General features: G+C 44.0%; 1 protein-coding gene across 7 annotated transcripts in view; it reads right to left on the bottom strand.

The window, feature by feature from the left end:
* The window catches only part of LOC143288483 (septin-2B-like), a 162490-nt gene that overhangs the window by 32915 nt on the left and 110332 nt on the right, over nt 1–19243 (bottom strand). For 6 of the 7 annotated variants that reach the window (XM_076597029.1, XM_076597022.1, XM_076597026.1 and 3 more), the window contains exons 2-3: nt 7532–7637; nt 4159–4245 (exon numbers count right to left, since the gene is read on the bottom strand). In XM_076597029.1, coding sequence (XP_076453144.1) covers nt 4159–4245; nt 7532–7637 — 193 coding nt within the window. Of the gene's footprint in view, nt 1–4158; nt 4246–7531; nt 7638–11093; nt 11857–19243 lie in introns of those variants that run through there. The other variant, XM_076597028.1, reaches the window with a different exon arrangement.

The raw sequence follows: 19243 nt of genomic DNA, 5'->3' as shown, positions 1-19243 counted from the left end.
GCCCTACGGTCCCACCCCTGAGTGAGATAACTCACTACAGCTCCACAAACCCATTTGAGCAGGAAGAGCCCTGAGCCCTACGGTCCCACCCCTGAGTGAGATAACTCACTACAGCTCCACGAACCCATTTGAGCAGGAAGAGCCCTGAGCCCTACGGTCCCACCCCTGAATGAGATAACTCACTACAGCTCCACAAACCCATTTGAGCAGGAAGAGCCCTGAGCCCTACGGTCCCACCCCTGAGTGAGATAACTCACTACAGCTCCACGAACCCATTTGAGCAGGAAGAGCCCTGAGCCCTACGGTCCCAGTGCTGCAGTGTGACAGATGGCTGGGGACTGTGGTTGCTGGGTTGGGTGATGGGTGATCAAGCGGAGCGAGAACCACCAGGGTAAGAGCAGGGACACACAGACACTGACACCCCCAAGCAGCGGGGTTTTTCCACTTGACCACAGCCTGGTCAAATTGGGAGTGGTAGTGTGTTGTGGGGGGGTGACTCACACTTCTCTCGGAGGAAAGCAAGCATTCTAGATGTATGTGTGTGTGTGTGTGTGAGTATGTGTGCATGCGTGCATGTTTGCATAGATGTATGCATGTTTATTTGAGAGAGAAAGAGAGAGAGAGAGAGGGGGCAAACGTGCATGCATGGGGGTGCGAGTGTGTGTGTTTGCATCCACATATACATGCATATAAACTAAGAGAGAGTGAGGAAGCGGGAGAGAGAGAGAGAGAACTATGAATGCGCGCGCATGAAATCACTGTTCCCACTATGCATGCACATGTGTTGTGCTTGCATCTGTGTGCATATGCCTGATGGTGGGTATCTGTGTGTACTTATACCTTTGGTACAGAGAAAGTGAGAGAACTCAGGTATTCTACTGTATATGGCCACTAGTACACATGGGGTACAAGGGTAAGGGAAGGAAAACTAACGTAACCCATGGAACATACACAAATAAACAATGAGAGAGAGAGAGAGAGAGAGAGAGAGAGAGAGAGAGAGAGAGAGAGAGAGAGCAGTTATGAGGTGAATGAATAGGTAACTACAGAAGAAGTGAAGGGAATGGGGAAGAGAGAGCGAGCGAGAAAGACACACACACACATGCACACACATAGAGGCTGACAGAGACTGGGTGTGCAAGGGGAAGAAGAATTATGCAAAGAAAGCAAACTCCAGAGAGCTGGCAACCGCACAGAATTGAAGGAAATGCATGGTCACATCGACAAAATGATGACTCTAACAATGCCTCCAATCCAAACCAATCACTAGCCACAACCAGGAAAACCTTCTCCAGCTTGCCTTCTAACCAGCATGTTTTCCCATCAATGCTGTAGTTTTTGCAGGACCAATTTTATCAGGATTATGTTCTGGTATTACTGCGAAGACATACCAGCCTCCCCTCCCCCTTGATTCTTGATAATAGGAAAACGATAGCGGATTGCTTTGCTGATTATTTCCGGCAGAGCTGGAATGATAGAGATGGGTCAAAACTGCCTAAATTATACAGAAACTACCCTGATGACATAATATCATAACTCATTCCACAACGCATGCATTTTGTCTTCACTTTGTAAGGTTTTGGTATGTATGAAACATCTACACAGAAAATGACTTGATAAAGCAATTGTAGAAAAGCGGAGCAACAATTCAGTAAAAACAGTCCTGCCATTTTCAAGTTACCAAGTATCCATTTCTTTTTGTGAAGTGACTGAACAATGGCTGATTCACGAGGTCACATTTCTAATTTCTGCCATTTTCTTTCCTTTGACTTTTTTTCCAAGTGAATCCCTCACAGCCCTCCCGTTCAGAACCAGAAAAACAGAAAGAATAAAAATAATTCTTTTGTTTCCACTTTGAAAATAAAGGTCATTCTATTCAGTGAGATATAGACAGTCAGGGGGAAGGAGTGGGAAGATCAGAGAAAGAGAGGTATGAAGTACAGGGAGAGAGAGAAGAGAGAGAGGGGAGGGGGGGGGGGGGGGAGAGATGAAGGGAGAGAGAGAGAGAGAAGCAGAGAGAGAGAGAGAGAGAGACAGAGACAAAATGAATGAAATCTTATCATAAGAGGGTAAAGGAGTAAGCACACTGCTTGTTTACATCCGGCCCTCTGGGCTGAGAGAGAGAGAGAGAGAGAGAGAGAGAGAGAGAGAGACAGACAGACAGACAGACAGACAGAAAGTGACACAGGCAGAGAGACAGAGGGGGAAGACAGAAACTTCAGATGGAAAAAAAAAAAAGCATGAGAAAAAGCAGCATACGATGAACTGTCTCTTCTAACACAATGACACGTCCAACTTCCAAATCTCCAATCATGAACACTGGCTGAGCCTCCCTTGTCAACCATCTCTCTTCTCCCCAGCCAAAACCACAGCCCTAGAGCCAATCCACGAGGAAGCAAAACCATGGCTTAGCTTTTGATCAATTAGCTGTGTGACATCAGCATTCCACAACTACTGTTACGACATAAATTAACCAAGATTGTCCAAATTACCCACACCACCATACTGTTCACAACACTGGCTCAACTACTGATGTCAGTTATTTGATGATATTCTGGCAATTTAGCTTTAGACCCTTTTCTTAATCACCTCTTTTTCTTTCCCTGTATTCCTCTATAATCTATTCTCTACAGAGGTTTCATGTGGTCATTTCAAAAACAACATACAGGATGAGTCAGTGAGCAGACAGCTAGAGATAGACAGAGAGAGATGGAGAGTGAGAGAGAGGAGAGGGAGAAAGAAAGAGAGAGAGAGAGGGTGAGGCAAAGGGGTAAGAGGGGTGTTCTTTCTTGTTTACTGTGCCTGCCTGGGTGAATCATTCCAGTGATGATAATGTTCTTGTCTGTACCAACTTGTTTTCCTTCTACTTGTTTTTTGTTTTCAGTGTGTTGGTTTCCCTCTCATTTCCTTTGCATTAAAGATAACACACACACACGCGCGCGCGCACACACACACACACTAACATACATGCCCCTGAGCACACACACTGATAAACCAGTCCCTGAATCCATGCTGATGCTGCAAACCAGGAAGAATCTCTGTGTATGAAGTTCCACAATGTGCACTGAACATATTTCAATTGAAGCCAAGTTTTGATATATACATTGGATGTCAATTTTTCTCTTTTTATGGACCTGCATGTTCTTATTGAGGCTTGAACATTTGAGCTAACAAAAAAAAAGAAAAAAAAAGACTTTTCATTATTTTCTTAATTTCTAGGAACTTGAAAGAGGCAGGAGGAGGAGCATTAGCAAAATAAGATGATGGTTTTAAAAAAAACTGTATGGTATTAAACCAGTTTAAAACCTTGATGCATGAACAACCAAGTGGACATCAGCAGTTTCTGTGTAACAGAGAAAGGTCTTTAAAGTGACTGTTGTTGTATGCTGACATGTCTTGCAGAACAAAACACAGCTGGTCATTTTTTTCCTCTTTCTCACAAACCATGGACATAATAGCCGAGTGGTTAAAGTGTTGGACTTTCAGTCTGAGGGTCCCGGGTTTGAATCTTGGCAGCGGTGCCTGGTGGGTAAAGGGTGGAGATTTTTCCAATCTCCCAGGTCAACATATGTGCAGACCTGCCAGTGCCTGAACCCCCTTTGTGTGTTTATGCACACAGAAAATCAAATACGCACATTAAAGATCCTGTAATCCATGTCAGCATTTGGTGGGTTATGGAAACAAGAACATACCCAGCATGCACACCCCCGAAAACGGAGTATGGCAGCCTCCATGGCCGGGTAAATATACAAAACGGTCATACACGTAAAATGTTACGTCTGTCACAGTGTGTATGTGTGTGTGCCTGAAATCTAATTGAATGACACAGGAAATGAATTATAAGCACCCAATGGCAGCCTTCAACTGGCTCTACCCAGGTAGGCAACCTGTTGTGCATATGATCCAGTGTTTGGATAGGCACTATATAAGTATCCATATCATTCATAATTATGATAGTCATTACAACATAACATGTCAGCGATATTAGCGACTATCATTAAGAATTACAGCTACCATACCAAATCATCTCCATTTCATCAGTTACTCTGGTCAAATCTGCAGGCATAGCTACGCAAAATCATCCCCATTTCACCAGTAGCTCTGATGAAATCTGCATGCATGGGAGCTCTCAAAAAATAAACTGGAACAGTCTCTTACCTGCTGCGGTTGGAATTTGCCTCTCTGGGTACAGGTCTGTCAGGAATAAACTGTTCACCAGGGTAGATTTGCCCAAACCCGATTCTCCTGCAGAAAAAGAAAAAAAAAAAAAAAAAAGCAATATGTACTGGCTGTAACATGTGTTAAATCAATACATAATTATCATGTGTTCCATTTTTCTATTCATCTGGTCCTGTGGATGCTGTTCATTTTATGATCCTAACATTTATTCTGAATCCTTTTCTTATCAATTAGCACAGTTTCCACACACTACATCACCAGTGATATATCTCCAATCCAGCAGAATAAAATAAAATACACAATGTTCAACTATGTGCACTACTTATATGGAATCATACATTCATTATATGCGAGTTGAGGAGAAAACACTTCCAGTATGCTACAGAAACTCAAAGACTAAAATAAAAACTAAAGTTTACCACAATGTCATATTGTCATTGATGCAACAAGCTCAAAAAAGGACATTAAACAACAACAACAACAAAAAACCATGGGAAGAAAGCACAATGTACTCTACAATTTACAAATAATATGATGATTTTACTTCATGAAATATGTAAAAAAAACAAAAAACCCAACACATTAAAGATTCTTTCCCCCATTCTCAGAAACACACACACTCACACAACGTAATGAACCATGTTGCTGATGAGTTTTGTGAAAAACAAATAAATGATAAAACAAAAAAACAACAAGGAAGGGGTGTCTGCTATGTGAAGTAAAGTAACGAACACGACCAGCCGAAACACCGGCAGCAGCTTTGCTATTAGTTAAGTGGCCGCTCCACATCTGGATGCTTGAATGGCGGTAGTGAATGTGACAGACTGACAATGAATCAGACTGGAGCACTAAGTGGCTGTATACATGAAGAACTACACAATGGACACTTTGCCACGCAAAGGGTCAGCGCTACAGGGCAATGACTGACAAAGGACCTCATTTCGATTCAGTGGTGTCCCTCCCTCCCTCCCACTGCATGGCGCAGTAAAAAGTATTACAGACAGTCTCTCTTTGTACTGTCACTGTAAAACATGTCCAAAACTATCTCCGACTGTTTCTTGTTTCTGTTCAGTCAAGTGTCTGAAAACATTTTTTCTCTGTGTGGTTTTATCAAACTTTTACACAAATACTTTAACAGGGGGGGGGAGTTGGGTACTGAACAAGAAGGCACTCTGACTTTACTTTTTTCCCCTCTTCTGAAGAGACATTTTAAAGGGGTTGGGATTGTCTTTATATATGTAATAAAAACCAAAGGTTATAGATATTTATGAATGTTTTTTGTTGTTGTTGTTGCAATGATTTACAACCAAAGCCTTCACTGCTTTAGGATACTGGGGAGAAGGATATGTTAATAGCATTCCATTGACATTCAGGTAATGGAAAGTAACATCTTGTATCAATCATGGAAAAAAGAATACTAGTGAGGAGTGGCAGAAATTCACTGTAATTAGTGTAAATCATTACAGGTATTCCACCAAACCAAACCAAACCATTCAGCTGAGAGGTACATTAGCCTCCAGCCAAACCCTGATCAGACAAACCAGGTGGCCATCAGGTCTTGGTGTGGAATGTTATTGCAGAAAGCAGAGCCGTCAGCACTGGGGTGGACCCAGCAGGTTATCTGAAGGGGCCGGTGGTCAAGTGAGTGATTACATTTTCTCCCTGGCCAGCCCCTGTAAATAGCCCCCAGCTACACAGTTTCCACCTGTGCTGCTCACCCCCCCCCCCCTTCCCCTGCTGCCTACAGAACATCAACCCAGGTTTTCAGGATGGGCCCAGAGTACTGAGATCATACATGCCTAAAGGGGATGGCGCCACAAGGGCTGGGTCTGGATCAAGTCTGCCGGTTAATGGCACTCCACTTGATGCCAATAATGATATAACAATGGTGTATTTATAGAATGCTTCATACCATCCAAAAGCACTTTACAACAGCAAAAACATGCCCTGACATATCTTGGTTGTATATTTGTTTTTATAAACACACACACACTGAGGACACATTACAATGTAAGCAATTTCAGAGACTGAGATTTGCGCCTGACTTGGAAACATTGTACTCCAATCTGAGTCCTATAATTATATATATATATATATATATATATATATACACACACACACCATATATTTTCATTCCCCTCCGAACTACAGTATGCCAAGTGGTGGTCTGGGAGCTAGTCATTTGGCTCATATGATAAACTGAGGCCCAGTGCACAGATGCACTTAGCACAGTTAAAAGAACCAACAATTAAAGGGAGGTAGAAAATCCCACCTGATACATTTGATTACTGGAAAAAGGAAGAAAACAAGAGAGGGAGAGAGAGAGAGAGGGAGAGAGAGAGAGAGAGAAGGGGGGTGGGGGTGGGGGGCGTGGCACTGCACTTCGACAACACTCTCTTCCTACGTGGTAGGAATATGGTACAAGAATATAAATTATATATAATAGAATGTTTAAGATACAAACTCACTAAGTCACTTACAATACTATTTTATATAACAATGTGATATCAGTGTATATCTTTACAAGGACAGGATTTAAGATGATTCAGAACCAGTCCACACGAACTGAAACATATATATACAAGCTATTTTGAACTTTACACTCTTATAACATGTCCATGGTTCATGAGTTGGCTTGGCTGTGAACACAGTGCATGGACTGAAAAGCCTAACCAGTGAGCTATAGTATAGGCTGGAGCCAAGTGCTCAGCTGCCTAGAAAGAGCTTGGTCAAGATCACAGTTGGTCACATTCTCACATAACTTCACCTCTGGCCTGGTGGTGTGGAGGTTGAGGTCTGGGGAAGGGGAAGAAGATTTATGCAGAAACAGCCCTTGTTTTATCATGGGAAAGAACTCCATAAAATGTCCTCGTTTCCTTCCTCTTTACTCATGCTGTGGTTTCCCCCAGCTGTGTGGATATTTGCCATTATGATTTTCTTCTGTGCGTGCGTGCGTGCGTGTGTGTTTTCTTTTTGTGTGTGTGTGATTATGTGTGTGTGTGAGTGTGTGCATGAGCATGTGTGGTATGTGTGTCTGTGTGAGTGAGTGCATGAATGTGGACTCAGAGTGACTGCACTTGTGTGTGCATGCGTTAGTTTGCATGCCCACACTTAAGTGCATGCTTGTGTGTGAGGTGATGTTTAAAAGAAGTGAAAATAGCTGTGAGGTTAAATCTATATAGCCACTTCACAGCAGCAGCTGCCAGTAAGCCTAAGCAAATGTGCAAACAGCCGTAAGGCAGACCAGAATGCACTTGAGAGAAATTCCCTTGATCTAATCTAAGTGTGAAGAAAGCCAAGAAGAACAAGAAGATCTATGCCAAGGGACAATTGTGGCGGCATGGTGACTTACCCACAACCATGAGTGTGAACTCAAATCCCTTTTTCACCGACTTTCTGTGCACCTGATTGGGCAAGTTGGCAAACCCCACGTAGCCTGCTTGTTCTGGATTCACAAACTGAAACACACAGACAGTAAAAATCTATGTACATCAAATGTTATAGAATGATGCACACACAACACACACACACACTATATATATATAAATATATCTAAATAAAGCTAGTATGATTTTTAAGGGGTACTTGTGTGTGTGTGTGTGTGTGTGTGTGTGTGTGTGTGTGTGTCTGCGCGTGCGTGCACGTGTGAGTGTGCATGCGCATGAGTGCATGTGGTTGTGTGTGAAAATGAAAACATCATTTTAAACAAAGTCATGCCATATTTTGCTCTTAAAAAAAAGAAGAAGAAGAAGATAAATTCAATGGAAAAACAGCAGCAGCAGCAACAGAACAAAACATTCACATGTTACTGATTGATAAAAGTACAGCATCACCCACTGGAAGGTTCAAGTTCATCCCCTTTGGTCAACATTCTAGCTACCATAGTCCTCAGCTGAATAGGGTTTCAGCAAGAGTTTTGTAAACTGATGTCTCGCTTTCAGTTAAATGCACTCAATCACATTCATATAATAAAAGAGACAAGGTAGACAGACAGAGAAAGAGAGAGAGGGCTGGGGGGTGGGGGGGCAGGGAGAGAGAGAGATGATGGGAGAGAGAGAGAGAGAAAGAGAGGATGGGAGAAAGAGAGAGTGAGAGAGGATGGGAGAAAGACAGAAAGACAGAGGATGGGAGAGAGAGAGAAAGAGAGAGAGAGAGAGAGAGGATGGAAGAAAGAGAGAGAGCAAGAGAGGGGGTGGGAGAGAGACAGACAGACAGAGGTGAAGAGAGAGTACTTAAGAGACAGAGGGACAAGATACAGACAGAGATTTGTGGAGTCAGACAGTGAGTGATGGCAGCTTGTGGAGTGGAGGCACACACACACATCCAGGCACACATACTCTGCCTCACTGCAGCTACATGTTACATTTCTTTTGTTTCCACAGGGACACAATGAGCAATCCTGAAATACATAGCAGCAAACCTCTCGATCGCCTTGACAAATCCACCGGTACCACAATCAAGCTTGTGACAGAAATATTACGGAACCTGATGTCCTGACTTTGTCTTTTGGATGAGAATAATAAACCGAGGTAACATGAGTCTTGCACTTAACACAGGTAAAACAACCTACAGTTACAAGAAACAAAATTTACAAAATGCAGAGGAAAACTCCATTTTGATAGAAAAAAAAAGGCAGATAGGATGAACAAAAAAAAAAAAAAAAAGTTTTGTGCTAGATTATGGCAATACTCGCTCCGCAGAAGAGCAGCCCAAATTCCATGCAGAAACACCTGCTGTGGCAATGCAATAATAAATGTATGGTTGTTCTCATCAGCACAACATCACTGACTGACCAGTTCCTGCAGAAAGGAGAGACTCAGAGAGACCACACAGCTTATGGACTGTATGGACACATCTCTGGATATCAAGTACAGTCATAAGACGCGCTTCAAATCAGTGCATCAGCAACAGCTTGTGGACATGTTTCCAGGCTGTTACTGACACTGAGTGACAGTCCTGAGTGACTAGCAGACTTAATATTTAAAGATACATAAAACTGAAACTGTGAAAGTAGTACTAGCAGGACTATCATTTTGGAACTTTAAACTTCAGCATTCCTATCACACAGTTTAAAAAGATAGAAAGTAGCACAAGTGCCATTTTGGAACTTAGAATTCCAGCATTCCTATCACAGTTTACTTTTTTGGGGTTTTTTTGCCTTGATTTTTTTTCTTTAGTATATCAATCATAACTGAGGTAATCCAATGTTCAGTGAGTGACTAGATAGCGATGATTTTACTAGGTTTTCCTTCACTTTTGAGCCCAAACATAATGAAATAAAAATGAATGGTTTTAATCCAATAAGACATTATGCAATCCTTAGCGAGTGTTGCCAAGCGATACATGAATCATGAACTGCGATTTGCTTCTGCACTGAGAAGCACATACTCTCCACTGCCAGACCTTCATGAATCGCTGGTGGCAGGAAGTCTGAAAATGATCTTTGTGCTATCAATAGCACCAGGAAACATGCGAGTGTGGTAGCCTGAGGGTGTGCATGTGCTCTCACCTCACTGGGGGAGAACAGACTTGCAGAGAAAGGGGAAAAGGTTAAATCCAAACCATAAGGTGTACTCCAAACCATAAGTTACTCATACATAGAAATAATGATAAAAGGTGGATAGCACTCAAAACTGAATCAGAGGGGGGCGATGGGAGGGAGAGAGAGAGAGAGAGAGAGAGAGAGAGAGAGAGAGAGAGAGAGAGAGAGAGAGAGAGAGAGAGAGAGAGAGAGAGAGAGAGTTGGTTGTTCACACACACACACACACACACACACTGAAAATGTCTTTTTTGTGGGTGTAGGTATACACCACTATCAGTGGGGAATCTTAAAAAAAAAAAAAAAAAAAAAAAAAAGTCTTAATTTTGGTTCACAATCACAAACTACATCACACATGCCAAGAGCACAGCCAGACAGAAGCCAGCCAGGAAAAGGGATTCCCTCAGATACCCTGGGTGCTGAAAAACTCAGATAACCAGCAGCATTCCTGACGAATCATTCACTGCTTGGGCTGCAGACTGTAAGGAATGCCGAGGCCTGGGGTATAACCCCTCCATACTGTCTTATCAACTGGGAGGTGCTGAAAATGTCAAGTCTAAAGGAAAAAACCAGCTGGTTTGCTTGTATAAACCCCTGAAAGTTGCTGCAAGTTTTATACATACCCAGGCTTAGCGGTGACTGTTTATACTTCTTGGATTAAGTTTGGAAAACGTCAATGAGAGACAATCCAGTTTTGTCAACATGTGCTGAAAATGCAATCATACTGCTAGGTGCAATACTAAGCAATGAGTGTGCAAAGAAAAAGAATAAACACCACACCAAAACTTTGCACATCCATACACATGCAATCACACGCATCCACAAATTACACATAATTACTAACACAGAGAAAATTATGCTCTATTTTCAGCATAATTTTGAAACAATTATTTGGGTCATTACTATTATGTTATACACATAGTTGTGTGGTGAGCTTCTGCCACCCACCAACAATCGTTCATAGTCTTGGTTGAAGATGGAAATGCAACAGAATGAAAAGTATGACCTGTTAAGAACATTTCTAACAATTGCATGACCTTAAAATAGTGTTAATGCAGTTACATGACCCTCCTCCCCATCCCTTCCTTCCTTGTGTGTGTGATGGAGTGGAGCTGAGTCAGTGCAGTGTGTGTGTGTGTGTGTGTTGTGTGTGTGTGTGTGTGTGTGTGTGTGTGTGTATGAGTGTGTGCACGCCTGTGTTTGTGCACATGCATGCATGTGTATGCTGAACATGTGGCTGTGTATTGAGACTGAAGGAAATAGAAAGCTAGATCAACACTAAACACACACACACACACACACAGATAGATAGATAAAGAGAGAGAGTGAGAGAGAGAGAGAGAGAGAGAGAGAGAGAGAGAGAGAGAGAACTTACACCCATGTTCTGGGCGTCGTCTGTCCCTGGAAACATTTTCAAATGCACAACGTTTTCCACCACACAGTAAGGGAGCTAATATTTACAACGTTCACTCATATACTGCACCAGATGTCACTTCTAACAGAAACTCTGCTGTCAGACGAGATCTAATGGTTTTCCCCACTTTCAATGAGGCAAGTCAACTTTGCCTCCAGATGGTTTCTTCTTTCCTTTAAGTCCACAACTTGTTTCAAAAAGCCTCACAAACTGCACCACCACAAAACACAAAACTGATGCAGATTTCAGAAAAGCTGCAGAAGAAAACCGTTCCACAGCACAACAGCAAAATGGTCGACAGCAGTGGCAGCAGTCATCGCCCCCTACAAGACTTGTAAGCCGTGAAAGCCAACACACGTTGCCAAACACAACGAGGCACTGAAAATCTGCTTCCAATAACAACTGTAGAGCACAGAGCATGCATGCAGGCAGCCCCACCAGACCAGACAGGCGGCGAGACCGAAGCACACACACACACAACCCCTGCTCTCCCTCTCGCTCTCCCAGACAGCAGCAGCTGCAAACGGCAGTGACTGTCAGTCTTCAACACATTCAGTGATTCACCACTCGGACTGCACTGCTGAGGGAGGAGGCTTCTCGTGTTCGTCGTGGTAGACCGCGGAGATGTCGAGTGCTGCTGCTGCCTCTGCTGATCAAGTGGTGCATGTCGAGCAACAACACTACAACTGTACTGGAGAGAGCTCGCGGCCCTTTGCCAGTCTACCCCCCAGACATCCCTCTTGTCTCAGTAACGGTACTGGGTCGGTGCTGCTGGTAGGAAGAACAGTTGAGAGGTAACTGATCAACAAGTGGAGAAACAGATTTTTATTTTTCTTACAAAAACAAACCTCTGCATTTTTTCCCCCGTGGGAGAATGTCTAACGGTTAATAAACGCGCTTTCTTTACAGTGACAATGCATCAATCTGCATTGTGAACGAAAATAGAAAAAACAACACACAATTAAAGGGAAAAAAAGAAAAAGACCTTCCTGGTTTTTCAAGCCAATAACGACAGCGGGTTTTCCTCACGCAGATACTGTTTTATCTCTGACTATAATATGCGTGTCTATAATATGCGTGTAATTCATGCTGTGTTCAACTCAAACCTCCAGACGACAAAAACAACAACAAAAAGCCGTCTGCTGCTGCGAGCGCTGGTAAAGGGCGATAAACCGACACAGACGGGACCTCATGCTCAGGTCATGCAAACATTGCCACAGGCTCTCAGTGGCGAAACAGAACTGGAAGATAATGGAATCTGAGTTTCTGGGAGATGGGGAGGGAATTTTGAGCGCTAAAAATGACAGGGTTCCAGGTCTGTTTCTAACGGCTCTCATCCTCATGTGCGCACATGTTTGTGAGCGGAGCGCATGTGAATGCTATTTTACACAGAATGAACAACTTAATGGACCTCCCAAGAAAAAACACAAATACGGAGGACATTCAAAGAATCCGTGACCATGCCGCATGACCAAATCCTATTTATTCTCCATGCGAACGTTTACCTCCCTTTCCATTGCTCGTTCAAGTGGCTTCTTTTCCGACTATTGGGAGGGGAGGGGGACGGGGGTGGGGGGAGAAAGAAAGAAAGGAAAAAGAAAAAAAAGAAAAGAAAAAAAGTTGCAAACGTTCCGGGCTAAATGTCTCGGTATTTTCTGATTTGTCCCTTTCGAATAATATCAACCAACATGGCTCAAGATCGTTAAGTGCGGAACCTCAGTTTTGACTGTCTGTTGTTTTCACTGGGCTTGAAAGCGATGTTGATCTACAGCGCAGATCTGCACTGATAATGGACTGACACTGAAAACAAAGCAGTGTCGCTCAGTCTACTCCGTTCAATCAAAGATTATACAATATAACTGTAATGTTGGTTCAGATCATATACCCTATTATTCTGTATTCTTTAAAAGGAAACTGAACGGAACCATGGGCAACCAGCTGAACACAGCTCTCAAGAATCAAGTGACCAGAGAGAGAGAGAGAGATGCGTGGAGGAGGAGGGGTCCGAAAGATCCAGTTCTTACTGCTGCGCCCTTTCCTCCGAATAAATAAAACGTGCAGACAATAAATATGAAGTTCTCGACTCACCCCCCCCCCCCCCCCCCCCCCCCCCCCCTCTCTCTCCGCTCCGTCGGCACATATTCTAATGAGGCTGAATGTGTTCGCTCCCCCTCCCCTCCCACCCCTCCTTTCTGTTTCAAAAGGCTGATGCCGCGAACACTGTCAACGTTTCGCTTCACGCCCACTTCCTTTCGGCTGCTAACGTTGTGAAGCGAACATTGCCCAACAGCTGAACACATCGCTCTTGTCCCTTCAGTATTTGTGAATTCAGAACCCTATCTCACCAGAAAAAAAACAACAACTTTACTTTCACCAAACAACTAGCAACACCCTACACCTACATCCCTCCTCCTCACCCCCCCCCTCCGCCCCCTTTCCTTAATTCTGCAACCTGACTGCTCCCAGACAATCAAGAAGTACAGCGGGACATTCCACGCAGGTAATCAGACCATGAGCTAGAGTACGACACAAAGGGTTTCACGATCACGTATGTATACGTACGCATCAGCGTATACGTAGCTGAGGTACGTTTACCTCCCCAAGTCCCCTCCCCCCACCCCCCTCCCCCCCATTTGTCCTCCACCCATGCCAAGCACTGTCCCCGCAAGGCTTTCCTGGTGAAAGACGTGTTTTTCCTTCTACACGTTCACGCTGTCACCCTGTATCGACGGTTCGAAGCGAACAAAGCGTTCCCATCTTGTGTGGCAATTAAGAGTTTTTGTTTTGGATTGTACGTGTGTGTGTGTGTGTGTGTGTGTGTGTGTGTGTGTGTGTGTGTGTGTGTGTGTGTGAGAGAGAGAGAGAGAGAGAGAGAAAGCACACAGACAGACAGACAGACAGATCTAGTCTGATCCTATTAATCATCTGTTGGACCAGTGTTGTAAATGAAAACCGGCCGTGTATGTTACACGCACAAAAAACACAAACGACACCAACAACAAACTTAGTGCTACGGGAAAAAACAACAACTCCGACTTCACACAAACACACACACACGTTTCAAGTTTTAATTATCCTTTTACTCCTATTGGAGTATGGGGGATTACTGCAAAATAATCTTTTCATGCCCAGAACAAACATTTCCAAATACACAACAATGTCACATAAAAGTTGAGAAAACACAAACGTCTTTTAACTCCAAAAGTGTTGCCAGGCAACACTTGCAAATCTAATCATCTTACTTACAGCTAAAATGACTCCCCCCCCCCCCCTCCTTTGAGCATATTACAGAAATTAAAAACCGATTTTGGAAACAAATATTTTTTTTAGGAACATATCTATTTCGTAAGTGATCAGAATTGGGACATTTCATTATAAAATGAAACACACACACACCAGATCCTCCGCACACAGCTGTTTCCCTGGTGATATAACTACATTCCATTGTGCAGTCTAGAGAGCTCTCCCCCCCCAAAAAAAAAGAAAAAAAAAAAAAATCATTTTAACCCTCTAAATTTTCCTCGTTCGCGTCCATCGACACTGGAAGGAAGAAAAATAAATTGCACAACTTCTCCATCCCCCCCCCCCCCCCTCCCATTTCGTTTCGTCGACCGACATGATTATTTTCAGCCAGCTGCCTCCCTTTACGTCTTCACGACCAGGGTTCTGTCGCTTAAAAAAACAACAACCAAAAACAAAAACAACAACCCCAAAGACAGAGAGAGATAGAGAGAGAGAGAGAGAGAGAGAGAGAGAGAGAGAGAGAGAGAGAGAGAGAGAGAGAGAGAGAGAGAGAAGCGGGGAAACAGTGAGAAAAAAAAATGGGAGAGAGAGAGGAAAAAAAAAAGAGTTTACATGGTTTTCTTATTGCATTTTCTTTATGCGAGCAAAGTGCTCTGGTTTATCCCCTTACTTCAACGTCTGAAAGCCAGACTAGCGCTCAAGGCTTAGGCGGTGGGAGGGAGGGAGGGAGGGAGGGGTGGGGCAGAGGGAGGGGAGAGGGGGGAAGAAGAAGAAGAAGAAAATAGGGAGGGGGGGGGGATTTAAGATTAAGAGGAGTGGGTTGTGGGGAGGAGGAGGGGGAAATCCCTGCTCAGTCTGCTATAATTTACGCTCGAGAATCTTTGACTGCCTTCATGTAGCCGGGAGTGCTAAAAAAACAACAACAAACAAACAACAACAACAACAACAAACACGCATAGAGCATACCAGTTTCCACACTCACACACACAGACAAACGCGTGCGTGAACACGCACACAACATACCGCCTACCCCCCCTGACCCCCTCCCCCCTCCCCCCCCTTCCTCCCACACACGCACGCGCGCGCATACACACACACACGTAAGTTTGTTTGGTACTGCTGAACGGGCGTTAAACTAAAGTACACACACACACACACACAGAGGCGTAATCAACACGAAATGTGGAAATGCGCTGCTGCCTTCTTGTTCCTTAAAAAACAACACCACCAAAAACCAAACAAACAAACAAAAAAACAACAGCCCAGCTTCATGACTCAGGGTGCGCATGCAGCTGGCAGAGGATCTTCTTCACAACAGTTACAACAAAACATGCACAACTTGGCTATGTTTGCCGGGATGTTTTGCTGGCGTATCATCATCATCACCGCTTCCGTCACTTAAAAATCAGAACGAAAGACAGAATATTCCGACATTCGATCCACTGGCACTGTCTCGTTCACACTTCATCAGAGAATTCACACACACACACACACACACACACACACACACAACACAACACACAACAACAACAATAACACAAAAAAACAACAACCCAACAACGAACTTTCAGTTGTAATTTTTCTTCTGGGGGTTTGGGGAATCATACGCACACATGACATCAACCCGCGATAACATGAAGTAATGAAAATAACGTGATCACAGAGAGAACATCTGACCGTTCTGGGGTTTGATCTACATTACATGCTTCTTAATGCAGTGTGCTTTTCTTACATGGGGCCACTAATTAAGAAGAAAAAGTTGTAAAACCATTCTTCACACACACACACACACACTGAAACCCCGAAGTCGGTAGTGTTCGTGAACAAATGCCAGGATTACAACTGAAGCGCGCGCATCGGGTCTGTCACACACAGAGAGAGACAGAGAGACAGAGACAGAGAGACAGACAGAGACGGAGACAGAGACAGAGGCGTATGCTTTATTCAAGTGCCCTTCATGAATGGGTGCAAACACATGATCACAGAACAAAAACAAGTAACTGTCATGTCATCGAAAAACAAAGTTTTATTTGTTCGTTCAGTATTTTAAACTTTTAGACATCAGAGTTCATCGCAGCATGGATGCATTTAAAGGAATAAACTGAGAAATCCTTAAATTAAGAGAGAGAGAGAGAGAGAGAGAGAGAGAGAGAGAGAGAGAGAGAGAGAATCTGAAATTGTTCATCTCAAGCAAAGAAGCCACGAGTGCCGAAAGCAAGGGAAGGTAGGTAATACGTCTCTTCTTTTGTGTTCCAAAGTAAGCAACAGTTATCTCCCGTACATATGCACTCTGTCCGAACTCGACGACGTGGGAACACACGAGGCTCTCCTCGTTTCTCTCGTTTTTTGTTGTTGTTTCTTTCCCCATTTTACTTTAGTTCACCCTTTAACTTTCCTGTCTTCTATTCATAAAAAAAAAACAACAACAAACAAAACAAAAACTCATGGTAGAAAGGAAGAAAAAAAAATCACCTCAAGTTTATTGAACATAATCTAAATTTACATTAAAAACAATCGTGATGCGTGAAAAAGAAGAAGAAGAAAAAGACAAGTCGTGTTCATGAACACTGATGATGAAGACGATGATTTACTTCTTTGCTCATCTCTTTTTTTTCAACACTTTGCCTTTCCCAATACAGACTGGCTGTCGATCTCTTGTTATTCACAACGCCATGACTACACAAATATAAGTAACGCAACAACGGCGCTTAGTCATTTCGTGTGTGTGTGTGTGTGTGTGTGTTTTAAAGGTGTGCTTGAGGGAAAAAAATATACTTATGATGCATCGCAAAAGTGGAGTGGTGGCCCAGAGGTAACGCGTCCGCCTAGGAAGCGAGAGAATCTGAGCGCGCTGGTTCGAATCACACTGCTGGCAGGTCAGGGGGGGTAAAAATACAGTCTAATAATACTTCGTACCACTACAGCACTAATATACATGTATTATGTCCTTTCTCTCTAAAATCACTTTGAAAGAAAAAGTCACAAATTACACACAAAACGAACCATTCATGCCCCCCCCCCCCCACACACACACACACCCGCCCCCCCTCCTCTCTCTCTCTCGCTCTGCCCTACCCTATTTCTCATACTTCATACCTGCAAAGTGAGTTTGCACTTAGTCCCGATGTGTCAGAGCCTTGGCACACGATACAAACCAGTTCAGAACATGACGAAGGTAATACACACACACACACACACACACACATATATTGGAAATTGGACTGATTAATTGTTTGCGCAAGTATGAATCGGAAAACATGCACGCGCACATGTACACAGGAGAGAGAGAGAGAGAGAGAGAGAGAGAGAGAGAGAATTCTGCGAGATCACTGAAGACAATATATAAACCCCAATTCGCCCACCCACAAACAACCTCCCGCTTAACCCTCCTCCCCTGCCCCACCCACCACCCCACCCCCCTCCTCCTCCTCAACTCACACACACCACTACCTCCCCACCCCACCCCAACAAAAATCACACTTGCAGATGAGTAAAGCAACCGACTTAAAAAAAAAAAAAAAAAATTTACACACCGTCCAGAGAGTTCACAATAAATCAGTTCCGGACCACACAAGTGTTGCTCTCACACTCACTCTCTCTCCTCTACCGCCCCCCCCCCCCCCCCACCCCCAAACCCCCTCCCCATCACTCTCAGTATCTGCAGGTGAACAAGCACTGCACCACAGCAAAAAAACTGGAGATAAAGGGAGGAAACTGCGCTGCACACAGGCCTTTTTATTTATTTATTGACCAGAGAGTGTCCAGTTATCTGATCGGCTGCGTATACAGACCTGAGATCTCTCCCTCACCCCACCCCCTCCATCCCTCATCTTTACGTCAGGTGGCTGCTGAGAGGGAGACCTCTCTGACCCTGCAGACTGTTGGGGGTTGGGGCTCGGGGTGGGTGTGTGGGGTGTGGGGTACGGGTGGGTGTGGGGGTGAAGATAGGAACGGGACAAGGTGTGTGTGTGTGTGTGTGTGCTACTTTGGGGGTTCGGTTCCGTGATTGCGTGTGTGTGTGTGTGTGTGTGTGTGTGAAGAATTTGCTCTTGTGCATGCATTTTTTTCTTACCCCTACCCCACCACCACCTTTTTTTTTCTTTTCTTTTTTTCTTCTTCTTCTTTTCATTCTTTTTTGTCAACTTTGCCCACAGGGCCGGATGTATTTTAAAAAAAAAAAGCAAAAAAAAAAAGCAACTTTGTTTATTCCCTTACCCTCATGAAATAAAATTTCGTTCGTTCGTTCGTTCTCTGTGCACGGTGGAGCTGCAGCAATGGTCAACCACCTTATTTCACAGCAGTGTTCAAAAGGTTAGTCCAGAGCATTGTGAGACAACCCGTTGGTGATGGTAGCGAGTCAAACTGGTGCTGGAGGCGGTGGGTAGTCCTAGTGACAGGCTCAGAGCTGAGCTGAACAACTTATATATATATATATATATATATATACATATTATTGGTTTCCGTAAATTTTGTTCAGTGCTGGGGTCTTGGTGAAGTGAAGGTTGCGTTGTTTGTTTGATAGGGGTTGGGGGTTTGGGTGTGTGTGTGGTTGGGGGTAGGGGGAGTAGAGGGGGGGGGGGGGGTCCTGCTGGGTGTCTGTATGGCCGGGTGCCAGGGCCATCTAGCGTTCCAAGGGGGCGGGGTGGTGCGGTGGTTCCTGGCTGTTCAAGTAACTATGTTGCCTTGGTTTGATATCATGAGGCATAGGCATGGAGTGGGGTCGGGGGCTCTCCCTGTGTGTGTGTGTGTGTGTGTGTGTGTGTGTGTGTGTGTGTGTGTGTGTGTGTGTGTGTGTGTGTGTGTGTGTGTCCGTGTTTCCCTCTTTCCTGCACTCACACGTTCCCTTTGAAAGGACAACGAAGCCTTTG

The sequence above is a fragment of the Babylonia areolata genome, chromosome 12 (assembly GCF_041734735.1).
Source record: "Babylonia areolata isolate BAREFJ2019XMU chromosome 12, ASM4173473v1, whole genome shotgun sequence".
Taxonomy (NCBI): domain Eukaryota; kingdom Metazoa; phylum Mollusca; class Gastropoda; order Neogastropoda; family Buccinidae; genus Babylonia; species Babylonia areolata.
Note: the sequence above shows the minus strand (reverse complement) of the source record. Positions and strands in the feature narration are given on the sequence as shown.